General features: G+C 45.4%; 2 protein-coding genes and 1 long non-coding RNA gene across 10 annotated transcripts in view; 2 read left to right on the forward strand and 1 right to left on the reverse strand.

The window, feature by feature from the left end:
- Nucleotides 1–12,383, reverse strand: part of Sfi1 (SFI1 centrin binding protein) — a 57,389-nt gene extending 45,006 nt beyond the window's left edge. For 4 of the 6 annotated variants that reach the window (XR_001841023.3, XM_039091999.2, XM_039092000.2 and 1 more), the window contains exons 1-4: nt 12,245–12,383; nt 6,531–6,653; nt 4,341–4,511; nt 3,400–3,471 (exon numbers count right to left, since the gene is read on the reverse strand). Coding sequence is in view for 5 of the 6 variants with exons in the window: in XM_039091999.2 (XP_038947927.1) it covers nt 3,400–3,471; nt 4,341–4,511; nt 6,531–6,553 (266 nt within the window). In the remaining variant the exon portion in view is untranslated. Of the gene's footprint in view, nt 1–3,399; nt 3,472–4,340; nt 4,512–6,530; nt 6,654–11,056; nt 11,113–12,244 lie in introns of all 6 variants that reach the window. The other 2 variants (XM_063273185.1, NM_001191682.1) reach the window with 2 other exon arrangements.
- A 52-nt stretch (nt 12,384–12,435) lies between these two features.
- Nucleotides 12,436–15,041, forward strand: LOC134481863 (uncharacterized). The gene is made up of 2 exons (XR_010057728.1): nt 12,436–13,197; nt 14,776–15,041. It is a non-coding gene; the product is annotated as an uncharacterized LOC134481863 (long non-coding RNA).
- Nucleotides 15,042–20,137: 5,096 nt separating this feature from the next.
- Eif4enif1 (eukaryotic translation initiation factor 4E nuclear import factor 1) overlaps nt 20,138–22,717 on the forward strand; it is a 47,994-nt gene continuing 45,414 nt past the window's right edge. Inside the window, exons 1-2 of one of the 3 annotated variants that reach the window (XM_006251291.5) lie at nt 20,138–20,267; nt 21,089–21,212. In XM_006251291.5, the coding sequence (XP_006251353.1) occupies nt 21,117–21,212 (96 nt within the window). In that variant the 5' untranslated portion in view covers nt 20,138–20,267; nt 21,089–21,116. Of the gene's footprint in view, nt 20,268–20,319; nt 20,462–20,489; nt 20,627–21,088; nt 21,213–22,717 lie in introns of those variants that run through there. The other 2 variants (NM_001107230.1, XM_006251290.5) reach the window with 2 other exon arrangements.

The raw sequence follows: 22,717 nt of genomic DNA on the forward strand, positions 1-22,717 counted from the left end.
CTGGGCTTGAGGGCAAGCCCCACTTTTTCTTTTTAGTTTTCTGACACAGGGTTCCTCTGTGTAACCTGGAAATCATGAGTCTCACTATGTAGACCAGCTTTGCCCTGAATTCATAGAGATCCTCCTGCCTCTGCCTCCAGGGTAGTAGGATGAACAGAGTTTGCCACCTGGCAACAGCAAGCAGGCCCAGTGTTTTTTCTTTTCTTTTCTTTTCTTTTTTTTTTTTTTTTTTTTTTTTTTGGTTCTTTTTTTCGGAGCTGGGGACTGAACCCAGGGCCTTGCGCTTCCTAGGCAAGCGCTATACCACTAAGCTAAATCCCCAACCCCAGTGTTTTGTTTTTCTTAAACACAGATCATCTTAGCCTGAGATTCCTAATTCTCCTGGCTTAGCCTGCCAAAAGCTGGGATTACAGGTATGTGCTACCATGCCCAGTCCTCACCTTCACCTTTATTGAAGAATTCCAGTGCATCACCCAATCTTATGACCTCACCTTCACCTTTATTGAAGAATTCCAGTGCATCACCCAATCTTATGACCTCACCTTCACCTTTATTGAAGAATTCCAGTGTATTACCCAATCTTACGACCTCACCTTCTATGAGGTTTATCTGACTCTCACCAGCAACCTTCTCCCTGAGGCAGCAGGGGAGTCTGGGACCAGGGTAGGGCATATGCAAACGAAATCACCAAACTAATGCCTCCCATGCATGGGGGGAGGGCTGGGGCAGTTCCTGACCAGGACACTGAATGTAATTACAATACCCAAGGACATCCTTGCTAGGAGTCAGTGTATAACTTGCTGGTCTCTGTACAGCTACCCTTAAAGCAGTAAATTATGAAGACAAAAGCCCATCCCAATTCCTAGACCACCTTATAAAGGCCATCTTACAATACACCAATCTGTATCCAGAAACCCCAGATGGAAAACACCTTATAGCCTACTTTTCTTCTAGTTTTTCCTGAACTATATTAGGGCCAATTTTAAATATCTAGAGACAGGATCCCTAATTCCACAGACAGAATCTAGCACTGACTTTTAAGGTGTACCATGGGAGAGATAAAAAAAGCCCCAAGACAAAAACTAGTCAAGGCTTTTCAAGTGGCCATAGCAACAGGCTCCTAGCTTCCCAGGTGGCCAGCAGATCACTGGACATGGGACATGGGACATGTCCGAACCCTTATAAGCCACTGGGACTTTATCCAAGATGCCATGCAGACTGACTCCATGTCTCTTGAGGCATGAGGACATCAAGCCCGGATCACCCTTAAGCTGACCTTCTAGGTATGGCCATAAATGACTGAGGGGGCCCAGGCTCCTTTAGCCTCACCACTGCCACCTCCAACAAGAAGCCTCAGGTAGATATCACAGTATCAGGGTGATTTATCTCTTTCCTTTCAGACATCAAAACCACCTATTCATTTCTGATGGAGTTTTAAGGACTCGCTTCTCTTTGTTCCCCTATTGTTAGGGTAGGGGGAAGGACGGCCTTACCTGCCTCACCAATCCCTTAGCTGTATCTCTAGGGCATTCACCCACTCCTTCCTGGTAGTACACCCTGTCCCATCTTCTTGCTGGGAAGGGACCTACTAGCCAAAGTGAGAGCCTCTATTTCTTTTGCTCCTCCCATATGCTTGGCCATTTCCCTCATTCTCCTCCAAATCACACAATCTGATATACCTTTTCCCTTGGCAGCCTTCAAATGCATCCCTGAACATGGGACTCCAAACCCCTCTAGAGCAAAACATGGTCCTCTTCTTACCGTCCAACTACAATTCCAAAAGCAAGACATTGTCCCCAGTCTGTTTTTTTTTTTTTTAAAGATTTATTTATTTATTATATATAAGTACACTGTAGCTGTCTTCAGATACACCAGAAGAGGGCATCAGATCTCTTTACAGATGGTTGTGAGCCACCATGTGGTTGCTGGGAATTGAACTCATGACCTCTGAAAGAGCAGTCGGGTGCTCTTAACCGCTGAGCCATCTCTCCAGCCCCCCAGACTGGTTTTTAACTTAAGCACCCAGAAGGGTGAAACCTACTCATGCTAATTGGACGATGGGATGGGGAACACTCATCAGGGAGGCTTATTGGAGGTACTAAGGTTTCATTCTGAAGCCAAGCCTAGGGGTGTACTTCAATCCCAGCTTTGGAAGCCAAGCCTAGGGGTGTACTTCAATCCCAGCATTTGGAAGGCAGAGGAAGCTGGGTCTCTGAGTTCCAGTCCAGCATGGTCTACAGAGTAAGTTCCAGGCCAACCAAGGCCACACAGTGAAACCCAGTCATGAACAAATAAAAAAACAAAAACTTCATTTTGGACTTACTAAGTGTGGTACCCAATGGAAGTGTCATATTTGTGAAGCAAGTGTTGGGGCTATAGGTTTGGGCTAAGGATATGCACTGGGAGTCACCAAAGGACCACAGTTAGGAGGTACACAGTCAGCAGTGCAAAGCTGTCGGGTAGTTCAATGAAGAAAAACCAAGGAGGAGGCATTAGAAGGAGCAAAGAGACAGGAGAGAAACCACCAGACAAGAGTGACCCAGAAGCTGGGAAAGAAAGGGTGCCTGGAGGCACAAACGATGGCACTACAGTTTTGATAAATGCCCCACAAACACTGGTCACTGAGGATGGTCTGACTTTTAGAGGTGGCAGGACATACATGGAGTCACACCTGTGACTCCCTCTTGCACCCTCCTCTCTGCTGTAGCTAAAACTAATGCAACCAAAAGATACAGCAGAGGGTAGTGGCTGTCTTTACACATCCTAACACGTATGTTGATGTGTATCCTAACACGTATGTTGATGTGTACGGTATGATGAGGAATAGCCTGCAGCACAGGGATTTGCTCTGCACTGAAACTCCTTCCAATATCAATGATTCCACAAGGTTCCGACCTCTACAAAGGCTACGTGTCAGGCTCAGCAGTCCCGTGTGAGCACCCATGCTTCTCCTGGGTGGGTTCCTTCTTTTCCAGAGGTCGTGGGGCTTTGGTTTCCTTCAGATCCCCATTAAGATAAGGAATATGCATGAAATTCTCATTCCAGCATAAGGGTATATGAGGGCTGATATTTTAACTAAAAGAAGGCATCAGATCCCATTACAGATGGTTGTGAGCCACCATGTGGTTGCTGGCATTTGAACTTATGTCCTCTGGAATAGCAGTCAATACTCTTTTTTTTTTTTTTTTTTGGTTCTTTTTTTCGGAGCTGGGGACTGAACCCAGGGCCTTGCGCTTCCTAGGTAAGCGCTCTACCACTGAGCTAAATCCCCAGCCCCCAGTCAATACTCTTAACCACTGACTCATCTCTCCAGCCCAAAACTGTTTAAATAAAACAAAACAAAAAAAGAACAAAAGCAGAGGACGCTCGGCAGCAGCACAGCATCTAAGCTAGCAGTACCTGGCTCTGGAAGGAGTCACTCTTCCAAAGGTCACTCGCATCCACAAATATAGGAACTTTCTGGCCACACACCTGAAAAGAAAGGACACACAATTCTAAACTCTACCTTGTCAACATAAGCTTTCTGGAAAAGAAAGGGAACCTTTAAGGTGTCGAGCGAAGGAACCATCGTCTGAATGAAAAGATGATGCCATAGTTAATCTTGCATTAAACAGAAAATGGAGAGGACAGGTTTATAAAACTAAAATCAAGCTGGGCAGTGGTGATGGACCCTTTTAGTCCCAGCACTCAGGAGGCAGAGGAAGGCTGATCTATGAATTCAAGGTCAGCATGGTCTACAGAGGTTCCAGGACAGCCAGGGCTACACAGAGAAACCCTATCTTGAAAAGCAAAACAGGGGTTGGGGATTTAGCTCAGTGGTAGAGCGCTTGCCTAGCAAGTGCAAGGCCCTGGGTTCGGTCCGCAGCTCTGAGAAAAATGAAAGAAAAAAAAAAAGAAAAGCAAAACAAAACAAAATTAAAATAAAATCATGCAGATTTTTTAAAGCACTTTCTTTTTGAGTTCAAGGTTTTGCTTCACATGCATCTCTCTGCTGCACTCCACAGAAAACAATCTCTGCCTCCTGAGTGCTGGGATTAAAGACCTGTGCCATCTCACCTGACTCTGGGTCATGTTTGCTTTGGTTTGTTTTGTTTTTTTTTTTTTTAAAGATTTATTCATTTATTATATGTAAGTACACTGAAGCTGTCTTCAGATACACCAGAAGAGGGCATCGGATCTCATTACAGATGGTTGTGAGCCACCATGTGGTTGCTGGGAATTGAACTCAGGACCTCTGGAAGAGCAGTCAGTGCTCTTAATCACTAAGCCATCTCTCCAGCCCACACATTATCTTTTTAATCCCATTTTGGCTTGAAGGGAAAACAAATGAAAAGTCTCACCTGACACGCAGTTCTCGTAATCTCTGTGGAGTCCAACTTTGTGAGGATTGATAGTACGAGGAGTGGCAGCTTCTAGTTAACTCCCTCTGGATCCCAGAGAAGGCAGAAGACTTTTTGAGGGGCAGTGCCTTTGGAGAACAAGGTTTCTTAACCACGCCATCCCTAAAAGACCTTATTTGAGCAAGCAGAGAGGAAAGGAGAAAGTTTTTCCATACAATATAACTACATTGTAACATTGAACAAAGCTACACTGTTACACCCATGGAGAAACACTGAATATGCCCCAGACAGAAAGCAGCATGAGCAGCAGCAGCCAGCACTCCAGAGTCAGCTCTACGGTGGGAGGCAGAGAACTGCCAAGTGGGTCTTCAGGCCTAGTATGGTCTTCAGGCCTAGTATGGTCTTCAGGCCTAGTATGGTCTTCAGGCCTAGTATGTTCTTTTTGGTTTTAGAGACAGGGTTCTCTGTGCAACCCTGGTTGTCTGTCCTGGAACTCACTCTGCAGACCAGGCTGGCCTGGAACACACAGAGATCCACCTGCCTCTGCCTCCTGAGTACTAAGGTTAAAGGTGTGCACCACCACTACCAAGCAGGTCTAGTATGTTCTTTAGTTAGCTTTTATTCTATTGTAAAGGGGATCATTTACACAGTACAAATAAGTTCCTAAGTATAAACCCAGAAGACGTGGGTTACATTCCCAGCAGCCACATACATGGCAGCTCAAAACCTTTTGTAACTCAGGTTAGAGGATCTGAGATCGCTGCCCTCTAAAAGTCCCAGACATGCACTGGTACACACACACATATGCAGGTGAAACACCTGGACACATAAAAATAAAAATTTTAGCTGAGTGGTGGTGGCACACCTTTAACCTCCGAACTCAGGAGGCTGAGGCAGATCTCTAAGTTCAAGGCCAGCCTAGCCTACACAGTGAGTTCCAGGACAGCCAGGGCTATAAAGAGAAACTCTGTCTTGAAACCAAAATAAATAATAATAGTAATAATGTTTTTATATAAAAGTCTGAGGGAGGGGCTGGAGAGATGGCTCAGTGATTAAGAGCATTGACTGCTCTTCCAGAGGTCCTGAGTTCAATTCCCAGCAACCACATGGTGGCTCACAACCATCTGTAATGAGATCTGATGCCCTCTTCTGCTGTGTCTGAAGACAGCTACATAAAATAAATAATTTTTTTAAAGATACATTTATTTTATTTATATAAATACAGGAGCCCTTTATAGATGGTTATGAGCCACCATATGATTGCTGGGAATTGAACTCAGGACCTCTGGAAGAACACTCACTTGTGTTTTTTGGGTTTTTTTTGGTTTTTTGTTTTTTCGGAGCTGGGGACTGAACCCAGGGCCTTGCGGGCTAGGCAAGCGCTCTACCACTGAGCTAAATCCCCAACCCCTTCACTCGTGCTCTTAACCCCTGAACCATCTCTCGAGCCCCAAATAAATAATTTTTAAAAAGTCTTAGGGAACTGGAGTGACAGCTCAGTGCTTGGATAAGCTTGCACTTATCATCATCTGGTCATGAGGACCAGAATTCAGGTCCCAGAACACATATCCAGTGGCTCACAAACCCCTGTTAACTCTAGCCCCTGAGATCCAATGCCCTGTGACCTCTGTAGGCTGTGTGCGGAGGTTATAGGGCGATGGGAGGAGTGCACACACACAAAGAGTAAAATATTCAAAATAAAAGTTTAAATGTTAGCTACTTAAACAAGAAAATAATCAGAAAATCCTTATCATTTTTTCAGACCAGATCTCATATAGCCAAGACTGGCCTTGACTTCCTAATGCTCCTGGCTTTACCTAAACACTGGAATGACCTCTACACCAGGCTCAGAAAGCCTTTGGAAAAAGCAATTAGAAAATATCTTCAGATAACATAACTTTAATATCAATATAAAACTTCATGATTGATTGATTTTTCTGAGACAGGCTTCTCTGTGCAGCCCTGGTTGTCCTGGAACTCACTCTGTAGACCACACTAGCTATGAACTCATAGATCTGCTTGTTGCTGTCTTCTGAGTGCTGGCATTAAACATGTGCAGCACCACCTCCTGGGCTGAAAACCCATACTTTTAACAGAGCATTGAGTTTCACACTTTCCCAGGTAAGGTGCCACATGTCTGCAATTCCAGAAATTGAACCATTAACCTCAGCTGTCATTTCCATCACGTACCTGAAGCCAATCTTCTTCTCCATTCTCTGTAATTCCTGTTGGTGGACACTCACCCAATGGTTGATATGTTATTTCTGTGACTAGATTATTGATGAACCAGAGCCTTTTATCCTCCTCTTATAACTGCAAGAAGGAGATAAAATAGAGTAAGTTGCTTGCACGTTCCAGAGGTCCACACTTCTGAACAGCTGGCTGCCTGCTCTGGAGCTGAGGTCCCTGCTCCTCTACTGCTTAATTCAATACTAACCAAACATGGAGGTCCCTCTTTCTGTCCTTGGTAAGGTTTCCATTGCTGTGATGAAACACCATGACGAAAGCAACTTGGGAAGGAGAGGGTCTATTTGGTTTATACCTCCATAATGTTAGGACCTCCATAATGTCATGATAGAAGTCAGTAGAACTGTTTTGTATAGTTATCCACAAGCTTGGACCCGAACCAACAGCCCAACAGTGCTTCCTGAACCTATGTATAAGCTTTTATGGTATACGCTGCTCCTGGGATGGACCCCAACATAAGAGAGACACCTGCACCAATATAAGAACAAACTATTTGAAATAAGACTTCCATTTTTTTTTAAAGATTTATTCATTTATTGTATATAAGTACACTGTAGCTGTCTTCAGATACACCAGAAGAGGGCATCGGATTTCATTACAGATGGTTGTGAGCCACCATGTGGTTACTGGGAATTGAACGCAGGACCTCAGGAAGAGCAGTCAGTGCTCTAAACCGCTGAGCCATCTCTCCAGCCCAAGACTTCCATTTTGAGTAGTGGTCTAATAAGTTTAAATTTCCAAGACCTCCCTGGGAACTGACATCCTACTTGGCAGAAAGAGACATGCACATGGGTAACTGACATCCTGGTTGGTAAGTTAAGACGTGAATATTCAACAAGTTCCGTTCTGGTAGACAAGTTAGGACATGAATATTAGATAAAGCATGTCCCTGGCCACAGTTGAATACCTCAACCGTTGGGAGCAGGGTAAGTGTACAACAAAGACATGTTGCTAAGGAAATCCCCTATCCCTAAATCCTGATTGGTGAAATAACTTGACACAAATGTTTGTGGATTTTGGAATTTAAAACCCTATAGGGGTTAACTCTATAAGATCCTATAGGATCCTAACTCAATGTCACGATTCAGTTCCCAAATCTGGACCACGGCCCTGGTTGACCAGTCCTGGGGCCCGTGCTCAATAAACTATCCCTGTCTGACTGAGATTGGTGTTCGTATGGTTTGTGGGGAGATTCCTGAACCCCAACAATATCACAGTTTATCATCGAAGGAAGTAAAGGAAGGAACTCAAACAGGGCAAGAACCTGGAGGCAGGAGCTGATGTAGAGGCCATGGAGAGGTGCGGACTTAGCCTCTGTGGCTTACTCAGCCTTTTTCTTTTTTTTTTTTTCTTTTTTTTTTTTTTCTTTTTTTTTTCCAGAGCTGGGGACCGAACCCAGGGGCTTGTACTTGCTAGGCAAGCGCTCTACCACTGAGCTAAATCCCCAACCCTCAGCCTTCTTTCTTATAAACCCAGGACCACCAGCCAAGGTTGACACCACCCACAATGGGCTGGGCCCTCCCTGATCAATCCCTAATTAAGAAAATGCCCTACAGCTGGACCTTATATAGGCATATTTTCAGGTAAGAGTCCCACCCTTCACATAACTCTTTACCTTGTATCCAACTCACTTAAAAGTAGCCAAGACACTTACTTTATTCTTTCTAATTTGTATTATTAAAAAGTTACTTCTAGCCAGGTGTAGTGGCACATGCCTTTAATCCCAGCACTTGGGAGGCAGAAAGACTCCCAAGTAAGATACACTTACTCTATAAAACGCATGTCATCATCATAATTAAGGCCACATAATTCAAGGAAAACAAGTATCAAATGAACCGTTAAAGATCTTATCCTTGGGGCTGGAGAGATGGCTCAGCAGTTAAGAGCACCCAACTGCTCTTCCAGAGGCCCTGAGTTCAATTCCCAGCAACCACATGGTGGCTCACAACCATCTGTAAAGAGATCCGATGCCCTCTTCTGGTGTGTCTGAAGACAGCTACGGTGTACTTATTTATAATAAATAATCTTTAAAAAATTATTTAAAAAAAAAAGATCTCATCCTTGGGGGCTGGGGATTTAGCTCAGTGGTAGAGCGCTTACCTAGGAAGCGCAAGGCCCTGGGTTCGGTCCCCAGCTCTGGAAAAAAAAAAGAACCAAGAAAAAAAAAAAAAAAAGATCTCATCCTTGCAAGGTGAAGTTTTTACTGATATTAAACCTGAATTTAGGCTGGAGATGGTTTAACTGTGCTTTCCTACCACAAGAGGAACTCTAGATTCAGTCATCAGCCCTGAATAAAACTAGGCATGGTGGGGTTGGGGATTTAGCTCAGTGGTAGAGCGCTTGCCTAGCAAGCTCAAGGCCCTGGGTTCAGTCCCCAGCTAAAAAAAAAAAAAAAAAAAACTTTTAAAAACTAGGCATGGTGCCACACACCTGTAATCCCAGAGACAGGAGGATCTGTGCAAGCTCTTCTCTTTCTTTAAGATTTATACATTCTGGGGCTGGAGAGATGGCTCAGTGGTTAGGAGCACTGACTGCTCTTCCAGAGGTCCTGAGTTCAATTCCCAGCAACCACATGGTGGCTCACAACCATCTGTAATGGATCTGATGCCCTCTCTGATGTGTCTGTATAAATAAATAAATCTTAAAAAAAGAAAAGAAAAGAAAAGATTTATATGTTCTGTGTATGTATAGGAGTGCTTTGCCATATGCACGAGGTCAAAAGGGGGTTTCAGATCCCTTGGAGCTGGAGTTATGGGCACCATGTGCATGCTAGTTGGTAAACCTGGGTCCCCGACAAGGGTTGTAAACTGCTGAGCCATGTCTCTACCCACAAATCACTGCAAATTTGAAGCCAACATGGTCTTATATATCAAAGCCCTGCCTCAAAACAAACAAATTTCGGAACCTCACAGAGGAAACTAAAATGTACTAAAAGGTTAGGAGATGGGTTTGCTCTCAACAAGGGCACAAATTAGCTTCTAGGTTGAAATAGACATAAGTTTTTGTTGTGGCTGTTTTGGTTTTATTATTCCTTTTCTTTTTCTGATTTTGGTTTTTCAAGACAGGGTTTCTTTGTGTAGCCTTGGCTGTCTTGGTACTCACTGTGTAGACTAGGCTGGCACTGAATTCAAGGATCTGCCTACCTCTGCCTCCCATGTGGTGGGATTGAAGGCATGCACTACCACCATCCAGGAAAATATATAGAATGTTAATTACAATGATAGCCCAAAACACCCCCAAGCTTGCTAGACACTGGCTTTCAGTTGCATACATGGATGGACCTCCTAAGAGGTTTAATAAAGAACAAACTGACCCAGAAATTCCACTACTAGTCACATACGTACTGAAGAAAACTACATCTACACACAGGCTTATACAAGAATGTTCAGGGCAGAGCGTGATGACTCATACCGTCATCATTAGCTTGTGTGAGGCAGAGGCAGGCAAGTCTCTGTGAACTCAAGACCACCCTGTGATTCCAGGACAGCCAGGGCTACATAGTGATACCCTGAGGAAAAAAATAGTAAATACAATAGTATATACTAAATTCTTAAATATGGGTTAGCCACAAGAATATCACAGAGAATAAAATAAGCCAGTCACAAGGGTCCATATATTATGATTTCAGTCCTGTATGCATGCTTGGTGCTTTGTTTTGTTTTTGATGGTTGAGATAGGATCTCCCTAAGTAGCTCTGACTGTCCTGGAACTCACTCTGTTTACCAGGCTGGCCTCAAACACACAGAGATCTGCCTTCCTCAGCCTCTAAATGCTTGAATTTTTAAAGAAGCACAGAGAAACTTTGACTAAATAAATACATAAAGCAAGCTACATAAAGAGACAGTTTCCAACTTTTAAAAAAAAAGGGAAAAATACTGCAGTACATAACTTGATCACGAACAGCCTCGTTTGTTGCCCTGTGCTGATGTGACTGCTTGCATACTGAGACTTCACGTTTGTGCCAGAAGCAAGAACACCATAAACAAGGTCACATGGCACAGCACGGACGAGTGATGGCCCAAACACCTCAGATTCATGACATTTGATTTTTTAATTCGTTTTGGCCACATATTTGGAAGCCTTTACTCTTGTCAAATTTTTCAAGACTCATTCCATATGGAGTCATGACCTACAGTTTGAAAAGCTGAGATCGGGACTGGAGAAATAACTCAGCAGTTAACAGTACATGATATCCTACTACCCCAATTGGATGGCTTACAACCACCTGTAACTACAGTTCCAAGGGATCCAATAAGGGATCTAACACCCATGGCTCCAAGGGCCCCTGTACGCAAATGCACGTGTACCCCTACGGACACCTAACTGCAAATAATAAAAGTAAATCTTTGTGGGTTTGGGGCATGGGGGGATGAAGTGATGGTTCAGCTGTTGAGAACAATGCAACAGTTGACTGCTTTCCCAAAGTACCCAGATTCAAGTCCCAGGACCCAGTAGTGGCTCACAATCACCTGTAACTCCAGTTCTGGGGATCCGATGCCCTCTTCTGACCTCTCCATTTTGGTCTCTGAGGGGAACAGGCATGCACAAGTTACACAGTCATACACATAAATCTTTTTTTTTAAATGTCTTTAAATAATCATGAATTGGAAGTTAGTCTGTGTTATGAGGCTAGTGTGAGCTACCTTGTGCTACAGAGATGCTAGAAATGGAGTCCAAAGCCTCCAGGACACCAGACAGGCAGTCTACTTATGAGCTGTAATTACAAGTGTGTTGTTAGTCAACAGATGTGGATGCTGGGATTCCATCTGGTATTCCCTCAAAAAGGAGTGAGGGTTTTTTTTGTTTGTTTGTTTGTTTTTTCTTTTTTTTCGGACCTGGGGACCGAACCCAGGGCCTGTGCTTGCTAGGCAAGCACTCTACCACTGAACTAAATCCCCAACCGGAGTAAGGGTTTCTTAAGCATTGAGCCATCTCCCTGGCTCCTTTAATACACAATCTTTCCTTTAAAAATATTTAATATTAACTTTTTAAACCACGATAATTTGAAATTACTTGATAATTACAAAATCTAAGGCTCGCGGACTACAATTAAGAGGACATAGCACAGGTTCCACGCGTTTTTCCGAAACACTTTTCATGAACGACTCACTTTGACAACAGCCACCTCAGCTGGTGCTTTTTGTCATTTTCCAGGCTGATGCTCAAGGCCATCAGCTAACAGGTGGCAAAGCTTCCACTAGCGTTCAAACCTCTATACACCTTCAGGAACTACACAAGAAGAGGTTTCATGGTGCAAATGCAACGTGGGTTCAGCTCTCTGCTTGGTCACAGATCAGTGTACTCAAAGAGCCTTATGCCCCGCCACACCCCTTAATCGGACGTGCATCTGCGCAGGATAGTAAGCATAGCACAGGCGGGAGAATCACCCAGGGGAGCTATCCACCAGGGGGAGGAGGACGTATAGACCCTGAAGAAACAGCCAAGACTGTGAGCGACCCTACGCACGCTCTGCTCGCACTTCCACACAGGGACCAGAGCCTTCTGGGTAATCAGCATCTCCTGCACGTCTACAGAAGAAAGCGGAAGCTCCGGCTGAGCCGTCACAGGACAAAGCTCTAAGGCACCCGCCCTCTGCCAGCTTCAGAGCAGGGGGACGAGCCAGTCAAAGGCTGCGGGCGCTGGGCCCAGCCTCGTACCTGAGAGAGGTGACTCCTCAGCAGACCCCAGAGAGGTTGTAGCAAAGGCCCGCAGTCTGGGGTTTCGCGCCCTGCGTCTGCGGCCCCGCCCCCATCTCCACAGCAACGCGGCCCGCGCCGGAAGCTGATCTGTCGCGTTTAGAGCGCGCTGCCTTCCGGGAAACAGAGGCTCCGCTTCCTACGGTTTTCTTGGCCGGAAGTATCGGCGCTTCTTGGAAGCGTGTCTCCAGTTACAACTCCTGCACCCGACCGGTGTGAGACCGAAAAGTGTCTCTCCTCATTGCGTGGTGGCGCACGTCGGTAATCTCCGCATCAAACAGGCCAATTAGCCGAATCTTTAAAAACACAGCTTCCAGAAAAAAATATGAAGTTTCATTCTAAGAACAGTGAAAACTAGTGGGTGGGTGTCTGAAGACGAAAACCAAGGGGCAAGAGATATGACTCAGAAGTTAAAAGCACTTTTGACTCATCCAGACTCCCAATACCCACATGGTGGCTCTTAAACGGCTGTGACTCCAAGTTGCGCTCTCTTTGGACCTATGTACAGGCAAAACACTCATACTCAAAATTTTAAAAAGAGTAAGCCCAAGAAATACGGGTTTTGTCCTTTTACAAAGGGTGATTTTGTAATTCAAAGATTTAAAAGCAGTCATTTATGGCAATCATCTGTGGGAGGCTAAGGCAGGGGGATCCCTGCAGGTTAAAGACAACTGGCCTATTGAATGAATTTTAGTATTGCCTAGGCTGGAATGAGACTCAGAATGGGCAAGGAAATAGTGTTTAAATCCAGTCTGCTGAAATGACAAGATGGCCCAGCAGGTAAAGGTACCTGTCTCTGAGGCACAGGACCTGAGCTCAGTCTCTCGGATCCCTATGGCAAAAGAGGACTCACTCTCATAAGTCATTCTTTGACCTCTGGCAACAAGCCATGGATATGCACACAAAAAATAAAGGTAATAAAAAAAAATCTGGCCTGCTGGTGTATGCCTGTACTAGCTACTCCGGAGGCTGAGTCATGGGGGGAAATCACTAATTTTAAGATCACTGTCAGAATTTGGAAAGACTGTCTCAAAAACAAAAGAAAGGCATGGCGGGGGATGGGGGTGGGGGCGTTGCAGAGGCATGTGAATCTCTGTTGACTTTAAGATTAGCCTGCTCTCCTGCTCCTCAGAGTGAGTTCCAGGATAGCCAGGGCTACAGAGAAACCCTGTCTCCAAAACCAAAAAAACAACAAAATTATTGGAGTCAGGTGTGGTGGCACATACCTTTAATCTCAATACTGGAGAGGCAGAAGCAGGTGAATATGAAGTTTCAGGCTAGTCCTCTGCATAGGGAATTCCAGGCTAGCCAATGCTACAAAACAAGACCTTGTCTCAGAAGAACCAAAATAAATAAATAAATAAATAAATAAATAAATAAATAAATAAATAAAATAAAGTTATAGAGTATACAAAATAAAGTATATAGAGAAAACCAACCTTTGGGGTATAACTCTTACCTGAAGCTACAACTTCCAAGTATTGCTAAGGTAATTAGATTAATTTCTTTTTTTTTTAGATTAATTTCATAGTCAAAATACTAGAACTATTTTTTTTTTTTTTTGGTTCTTTTTTTTCGGAGCTGGGGACCGAACCCAGGGCCTTGCGCTTCCTAGGTAAGCGCTCTACCACTGAGCTAAATCCCCAGCCCCTAGAACTATTTTTAATTTACTATAAACTAGTCTTACAAGTAGCTTCACAAAATTATATGTTTGCTATATCCGGGATAAGAAATTATGTGTATGTGTACACGTGTCTGGTGGGGGAATGTAACTATGAGTGCAGGTGCCCTGGAAACCCAAGGCATTGACTCCCCTGGGGCTGGAGTTAGAAGTGATTCTGACCTGTAGTTGCTGAGAATCAAGCCTGAGTCACCACAAGGGCAGTCAGTGCTGAGCACTCTCTCCACCCTAAGCACACTCTCTGGATTTCAACTGATTTGCAGATGCTGTCTTCGCACTGTATGCATTCATCAGCCTCAGCTCTGACAAACTGAGATAAGAGATCAGCAGTATTTCCGTGTGAGATACAGGAAAATCCGTCCTACTAGGAAGAAAAATAATAGGGTGGGCTACTTTCCTATTGCTATGATGACTCTGGAGAGACAGACCTACCCAAGACGTCCTTAGAGGCCCTGATGAAAGGACAAAGGAAACTTTAGTTTTCTGTTTCTATCCAGGAACAGACTTGCAAGATTGTCTGTTGCCTCAGAGGAGTCAAGATTGTGGTTTCAGGGGACTCAACTCCCACCACCACCACCACCACCTAACCCCGCCCCTCAGTGCTGTGGTTATCAGTCTTTAGGCAGTTATGCCTGACTTATCCTGTGTTCTCCGCCAACATGTGTGACTGAGCTCTCTGCTAACCTTGGCTGTTCCCCACCCCAACCCCCACCTATACTATATATGACACTGCACTTGGTAACAAACTTGCTTAGCATAAGACCTCCTGGTCACAGCTGTTGCTTTTGTCTTTATCTCTCTTCCTTCCCAGGTCCTCCACTCAACAGGTTGCTGCTTGGGACTCTTATTCCTACCAGTTTAGATTAAAAACACCACAACCGGGTTGGAGAGATGGCTCAGCGGTTAAGAGCACCCGACTGCTCTTCCAGAGGTCCTGAGTTCAATTCCCAGCAACCACATGGTGGCTCACAACCATCTGTAAAGAGATCTGATGCCCTTTTCTGGTGTATCTGAAGACAGCTACAGTGTACTTATATATAATAAATGAATAAATCTTAAAAAAAAAAAACAAAAAAACCCACCACGACCAAGGCAACTTATAAAAGGAAGGGTTTATTTGGGGTTTTTAGTTCTAGAGGGATAGGAAGTCACCACGTGAGGAGCAAGGCAGCAGGCAGGCATGGCACTGGAACTGAAGCTAAGATCTCACATCTTGATCTGCAAAGCAGCAGGCAGAGAGGGCATACTGTAGAAGATGCCAGCCTTTTGAAACCTCAAAACCTAGCCCCAGTGACAGACCTCCTCCAACAAGGGCACAGCTCCTAGTCCTTCCAAACTAGTTCCAACAACGGGGGGGGCTAAGCCCGTGGGGGCCACTTTCATTCAAACCACCACATATGGTAATAATAGTGCAGCCTTCTTGGTATCTAGCACTTCATGAAGTATTTCCTTTGTATAAAACCGAAGTTGTAACTAGACCTAGTACTGAATATTTTTTTCTGGGCAAAGTGGCTTATTAGAGTGCCAGGCTCACAACGGGACTTAGGAATTAGCATCGGAGCCCTTCTTGCCAAAGATGGGCACAGCATTGATAGAGCGACGTTTGTACCACTTCGCCGCCTAGTCTGGTCTGGCTCCTCCTGTTTGACCATCTTGGGAATTTGATCTCTCACTCTCTCAGCACAAGCCAGGGAACCATGCGGCCAGCTACTTCCAGACTAGTCAGGGGCTCCACACCACACTGGCCTAGGGTGGCATCCTCCTCCAGCAGCGAGCCTGCCCCCTCTTTTTCACAAAGTAAGAAAACGCCTTTAAGAATGGGGGCAGTTGGGATGGCTCAGTGGTTTAGAACACTGACTGCTCTTCCAGAGGTCCTGAGTTCAATTCCCAGCAACCACATGGTGGCTCACAACCATCTGTAAGGATCTGATGCCTCCTCTGGTGTGTATGAACACAACTACAATGTACTCATATACATAAAATAATTCTTTAAAAAAAAAAAAAGAATGAAAAGAGGAGAGGCCACAGTTCTACAATCCATTAGAGAAGTCCCCAATAGAGAGTAGGGCCAAACTAGAATGGACAAGAGGGCTTAGGAAATTAGCTCTAGTTATCAATCAACCATGGTAGCAACAGTTTCTTAGGCACTGTCATTACATATGCGGGACTTTTAACACACAAGTTGATATTTCTCCCATATTAAAAAGGCTTGTCCTCTTTTACAGAATACACTTTCTGAGTCCTTTATAAAACACAGAATGTGGGATATAGCGAAAGTAAAACTGACTTCAGGGCAGGTTAGAAAAAGGCAATGCAGGGCTAGCATGCATGACAGAGCACCTTCCTAGTGTATGCAAGGCGTTGGGTTCAGTTCTTAGTCATGTATATTCTCAGGCCATATTAAGAGGTGGAGTGCTGGTTATTTTTAACAAAATCTCCATCATTTGATTTTACCAGTGGTCTTAAGACTCGGGATCTAGATGCTGGGGTGAAGGCCTGCTAGAGAGGCAGAGAAAGCACCCAGCTACCCAGATGACCTTCCTCTTCAGCATACTTCCCACCAGGAATCTCCTCTCTCACCATCTCAAAGAAAAACACTCCAAACTCAATGTTCCTCCCTTCTACTTCCTGTGCATCTCTCTCTCTCTCTCTCTCTCTCTCTCTCTCTCTCTCTCTCTCTCTCTCTCTCTCCCTCCCCCCCCCCCCCCCTCTGGCTTCTGGACTACCTCTTAATTTTTTTTTTCTTTTTTCTTTTTTTCGGAGCTGGGGACCGAACCCAGGGTCTTGCGCTTCCTAGGTAAGTGCCCTACCACTGAGCTAAATCCCCAGCCCTTAATTTTTTTTTCTTAATAATTCTGTGTTCACTTCTTGTCAACCGGTTGCCTGCTCCACTTCTTGACCTATGATTGATTTTATTTAATCCTATTTACAATATTCAAGCAGAACGTTCTTGGATAAAGGTGTGTACTAAGGCTGAGCCACACAACTGAAAACATTTTTTCCCCAGTAAATAACCCAATCACAGTGCGATCAAATATCCTGCAGTTAAGAACACTTGTTCTTCCAGAGAACCCAAGTTCAATTCCCAGCACCCACATGGTGGCTCAAAATCTATCTGTAACTCCAGTTCCAGGGGACCTGCTACCCTCCTTAACCTCTGAAGGCACCAGGCACACATGTGGTGCACATGCATGATGAAGATGGGATGGGAGAGATGGCTCCCCCTGTTACACTGTTCTTGCAGAGGACTCGTGTAGTTCCCAGCACCCACATGTTGATTCTATCTGTAACTCCAGTTCCAGATGAGTCATCTTCTGACAGCTGAGGGCACCAGGCATGTACATACATACACACAATGTATGCAAACACACACACACACACACACACACACACACATTTTTTTTTTTTATAAAAAAAGGATATGTTTGTTCCCAAGCTCCATACCTACAGCTGACAGAACCTCCCCTTCCCATGTATGTGCATAAGGGATCCTTTAAGGGGTCTTAGTTCCTGGTCCTTAAGGTGATGAACGAATCAGAGAACAGTTGTTGCTACCTGCCCAATTTATAAATCTGAGAGCAAAACACTGTCTTAATCCTCAGGTTCTGGGTATGGCTTGTTTTGTCTTTGTTTTATAGTGACTGCCAGGGATCTGAGGACCTTGTACATACTAAGCTTGCAGTCTACCACTGAGCTATATCTTCAGCCCGTCTTTTGTTTACTTTTTATTTTTAATTTTTAAGATTTTATGTGCATTAGTGATTACCTAAATCGAGCTAGTGCACTACTTGCATACCTAGTGTCTTCCAGGGTCAGGAGTTTCTCCGGGAACTGGAGTTGTTACACGTGGAATCACATCGGTGCTTGAAATCAAGCCTGGATCCTCTGCCAGAGTGGCCTGCGCTCTTAACTGTTGGGCCATTTCTACCAGCCCCACCTTTCTTTTTGAGACAGGATCTTACTATGTAGCCCTGGCTGGCCTAGAACTCGTGATGTAGACCATGCTATCCTGGAGCTCAGATATGCCTGTGTCCTGAATGCTTCCATTCCAGGCTTGTGTTGCTCCGTCCAGGCCCAGTCCATTTTAATGTTACCTCTTATTTTCTACAAGTCAGAACAGTGGAACTTTGATCCCTTTCAGACAGAGGAGACAGACGTCTAGGTTGGTTAAATATACTCAGACTTCACTAAGTAACTCTTGAATAACTTCAAAAGAAGAATTTCCTGGGCTAGAAATGTCGCTCACTCAGTTTTTAAGAGTACTTGGTCAGCACTTATTAGCCGGGCCTGACTCCTAATACTGTATGACTGAGGTAGAGTCCTGGCACCGAGCAAGCCTGAGCTTGAGTCGCTAACTCAGCACCTGGGCGTGGTTACCTTCTGTACTCCATAATAAGAGGATTAGCCCTATTTCTCTCAGCGTTAAGAATCAAGATCCAAGGTTGTTTTTTGTTCTGTCTGTGGTGCTAAGGATCAAGAAAGCACTCTTATCCTTGAGTACACCTTCAGCCTAGAAAACATGGCTTTTAAGAAAAGCAACCAGTGTTGATTCCCTACAATTTGTCTTTGCACAGGAAATATTATTTTTTTTAAAGAAACATTATCCATGTCATATAGGGTTTTCCCCCCTCATTGCCAAATTTAATCTTCACTACTGCTATTTCCGTCTCCCAAACTAAGCTAAAGATAAATACATTTCCTAACTCTACACAGCCTACGTGAAAATGGAGAATCAGGCCGAAGCGCAAATGTTTCTCTGTTGTCTGCATTCCGGAAGCACAAGGCTGTAATCTCAGCACTTGGGAAAGCCAGCCAGGGTTACATAGTGAAAACCTTTCACAAAAGATAGTTTGTTTAAAAAAAAAAAGACTTGGGGCTGGGGATTTAGCTCAGTGGTAGAGCGCTTACCTAGGAAGCGCAAGGCCCTGGGTTCGGTCCCCAGCTCCGAGAAAAAAAAAAAAAAAAAAAAAGGAAAAAAAAAAAAAAAAAAAAAAAAAGACTTTATTAATCATTACAAACAGAAAAATATTACTTTTGTTGCCAAAGCTCACAAAAATAAAGGAAAGTAGTATCCCAAGTAAAATAAATGATGTTCAAATGCCATACTGTTCACCATGGCTTTCAACTCCGGGTCTCAAACTCCGAAAAATTAAGATTACGGGCTTAGGCCAACACGTTCAGCCTCTCTGTTCTTTAAAGGAAACAAAACAAAACAAAACTGTCTCCCTCCCTCCATGACAAATATCAATTCCAGGCAGTCCCACCGTGCTCGGCATACTCCTACAGACCTGTTCACAAGTAACTTTCCCAGAGCGGCAGTTCTTGGGAAACTTATTCACTTATATGCGTATCTGTATTCTCCATCAACTTGAGTTTCGGCACTCGGGCAAAGGCTAAGATGACTGGCCAGGCCATCTCATTTCCCTCAGATACTTAACTCTTCCTTTCTCGTGCAATGTAAGGCAAAATTCAGATTATCACTGAAAGTTACTTTATTAGTCAATTTCCTTCACGTGGGATCAAAAATAATTATGACAAACTTGTTTATTAATGCGCCAGCCCTTGTGGCGAATGCTCTTCATAGTAATTTCAGGGACAATTTTAGTAGACAAATAAAGAGGGAAAAGCCAGGGCGTTCAGAACTTTACCCTAGATCACACTAATAGTAAACAAACAGATCAAGGCTGTGATCTCCTAACTGACCCCTGCTGCTAACGCCCCAGGAGTGGCCCAGCCCGGTGTCCGCCAGCAACTGTACAGCACAGACCCACCCAGACCACCCCACTCGCGCCGGCGTGGCGCGGGTCGAGGACAGCGCGCTGCTGGCTCCGCCCCTCATGACGCGTGGGAACGCGGCGCCCTTCCTTGAGTTGCCCATAGCGGCTGCCTGTGAATTCAGGTGCCGGCTCCCACAACTCCCGTCATGATCACGTTCCCGTAGCCGCCGTGCTCGTCTGGCTATTGTACCTTTGCCTTCCGGCCCACGGAGAACCCAGCGCGGCGGATCGCGACGCCCAGCGCGGCTTTTCCGGCAGGCATCGCCGCGGACAGCCCAGGTCCTGCGCATAGCGAGGGCGGTGCCTGGGCCCCGCGGTGCGCGACGGGGGTTATTAGTGGGAGGGGTCGGAGAGCTACGCCGGAGGGCCGGGCCGCGGTTACGGCGGCTGAGGAGAGCCAGCCCGAGCGGGAGGGGGGTGGGGGCGCAAGCGCAGGCCGCGGGCAGCGACGCCGGGCCTGGAGCGGGCGCGGGGTACGCGGCGGCCGAGGCGCGGGGCCGCCCGGCGGCGGGCGCTCCGAGCAAGGGTACGGCAAGCGCGGGGCCCCGGCCTGCGTGCGAGGACGGCGCGCTGCCCCGGGAGCGCGGGCGGCAGGCGCGCGCGGGGGGCGGCAGAGGCGCGAGGCGCGCGGGCGGCCGGCGGGCAGCAGGCGGGCCTGCGCCGGCTCTAGGCGGCCGACCTGTGGACTTGGTCCCTGCTCCCTGCGGCCCGCCTCCCTGCGTGAGTACAGTCCCTGCCCTTCTTCCGGAGGAGCCTCCAGTCTGGGGCCTGGGTGAGGGGCCAGAGGTTGGTTTAAGGAGAGGAGTTTCTCAGAGGCGGCCCGCACTGGCCCTCCGTCGCCGCGGACGCCCCTCACATGGCCACAGGTGTGGCCGGCTTAGAGAGGTGCGCTCGGACCGGTTCCCTAGCCCCTTACACTGGGGTAATAAGGGGCAGCTGGTGCCATCCATTGACAAGTGACAGGCACTTTCTAGCAGCCGACTTCCCGGATCGGCAGCCCAACCAGTCCTACCTCTACTCTACTCCGGGAAACTTCACCACCACCACCGCCAGCCCGATTCTCGTGGGTGGCAGCGACTATTTTGGTTTCCTTTTGTATTAAGGATAATTAAAGGTTGTACCCTGAGTTGGGCCTCTTCCACTTCTGCTTTCTTTATGCTATGGATACTCTGAATACTAAAAGTGGTTCTCTTTCCAATTTAGTTCTGGTTCATCCCATAGTTTCGGGATGGTTTTTTTTACAAAACTAGATCTTACCCCCTCAGAGTTCCAGTTTTATAAGCAGCAAAGGGCTTCAGAATATTTATTGTTCTGTTTGACAGTTTTGTGCTTAATTTTATCTTCCAGGTGCAAAAAAATTGTACACCAAGAAGCCATGGAGAAGAGAAGTGTGGATGAAACAGAAAATGGAGATGCTTTCCTTGACCTGAAGAAGCTGCCCACCTCCAAATCCCCCCACCGCTATACGAAAGTAAGTTTTGTTTCAAATGAAGTAATAATGTGTAGCTATTTCATTGGAATCATTTAAAGTGGTAGTTTTTCTCTGACTCACTGGGGACTAAGTAAGTCTTGTAAAGCATCCGTTTGGTCAGTTTTCTGGAAGTGTGACTACTGGGTTTAAAATGTAGGTTTTAGGTGAAAGGCTATTGTCTCAGACCCTATGTGAAATTTGTAGATAAGTACTTGTTTGCACCCAGATGGTCTGTAACAGTTGGCTGATTGGGTGGCAGGGACCAGGTGAGGACTCCGGTTCTGGGATGTTTCACAGAATCAGTGTCTTTTGTATGGATGCTTTCTTGGAAGTCCAGTTCCCTAGAAGAGGAGTCTGACTGGAGTAATTGGATTTTAACCTTTAGTTGTTTTTTTTTTTTCTTCTTATAAATTGGATATAAGTTCACAAAAGCAAGCCTTCAGTCATCTTTCATTGCTGAAGATTACATAGTGATTTTAACCTACCGTTTTTTGGAGATATGTTTTTTATGCGGTACCCTCTTGCTTCAGCCTGGGTGTGAATTTAGAGGTTCATATAGCTGCTTTTCTTTTTTTTTTTTTTCCCCGGAGCTGGGGACCGAACCCAGGGCCTTGCGCTTCCTAGGCAAGCGCTCTACCACCGAGCTAAATCCCCAACCCTTCATATAGCTGCTTTTAAACTGATTGTCATATAGATACTGAAGATACTGCATCTGTGTCATATTGACTGCTGAGTGTTTCTGAACAGATTAACAAGTTGCAGTGAACTGTGAATTGGTTTCTAGCTCTCTCAAATGTCTTGGGATAGAGATAGGGGAAGCCGTGGAGCTGCAGGTGGGATTATGCTTCAGTTGAGCCCATGCCTGTATATCCTCTGAGTGGACACTCTCATGGACTTCAGCAGGGCCTCTTGCCCCTGGCCTCCTAGGACACCCACTAAAGCTCGGCCTCGTTTGTGTACTGCCTTTACTTTTCCCTAGTTGGTGTAAAGTGTCAGATGGTGTCAGGTAGCCATTTTCAGAATTAGAGAGAGAGAGAGAGAGAGAATGAATGGTTACTTAAATGCACGAATAGGTATGCCTGGGAGGGAATTGTTAAGTACAACATGAGTTCTTGACTGAGTGCTTTCCTATCACGGTCTGTTCTGTTGGGATAGGATGTTAGTTGTCAGCATCTCCCTACATCGCCCTAGCTGTCCTGGAATTCACTAATGTAGACCAGGCTGGCTTTCAACACACAGAAATCATCTGCCTCATTGCTGAGATGAACATTCCCCAAAAAGCTTTTGAACTATGTATTCAGGCTTTGCCTTCCAAATGTAGCTGCTCTCGTGCTTGAAAAGAGCTCCACAACTTAAACTCATTCCCTAAAACGTTGGCAGGTGAACCCTGAATGTATCAGATGAAGGGAATGGCTTTGAACTATTTGCAAGCTTTTTTGATTTCAAATTTCCTAGCTCTTGTTTGGCTTTTTTTGAAGGAGTCTCATGTAGCTCAAGCTGGCCTT

This window comes from Rattus norvegicus, chromosome 14 (assembly GCF_036323735.1).
Source record: "Rattus norvegicus strain BN/NHsdMcwi chromosome 14, GRCr8, whole genome shotgun sequence".
Taxonomy (NCBI): Eukaryota; Metazoa; Chordata; class Mammalia; order Rodentia; family Muridae; genus Rattus; species Rattus norvegicus.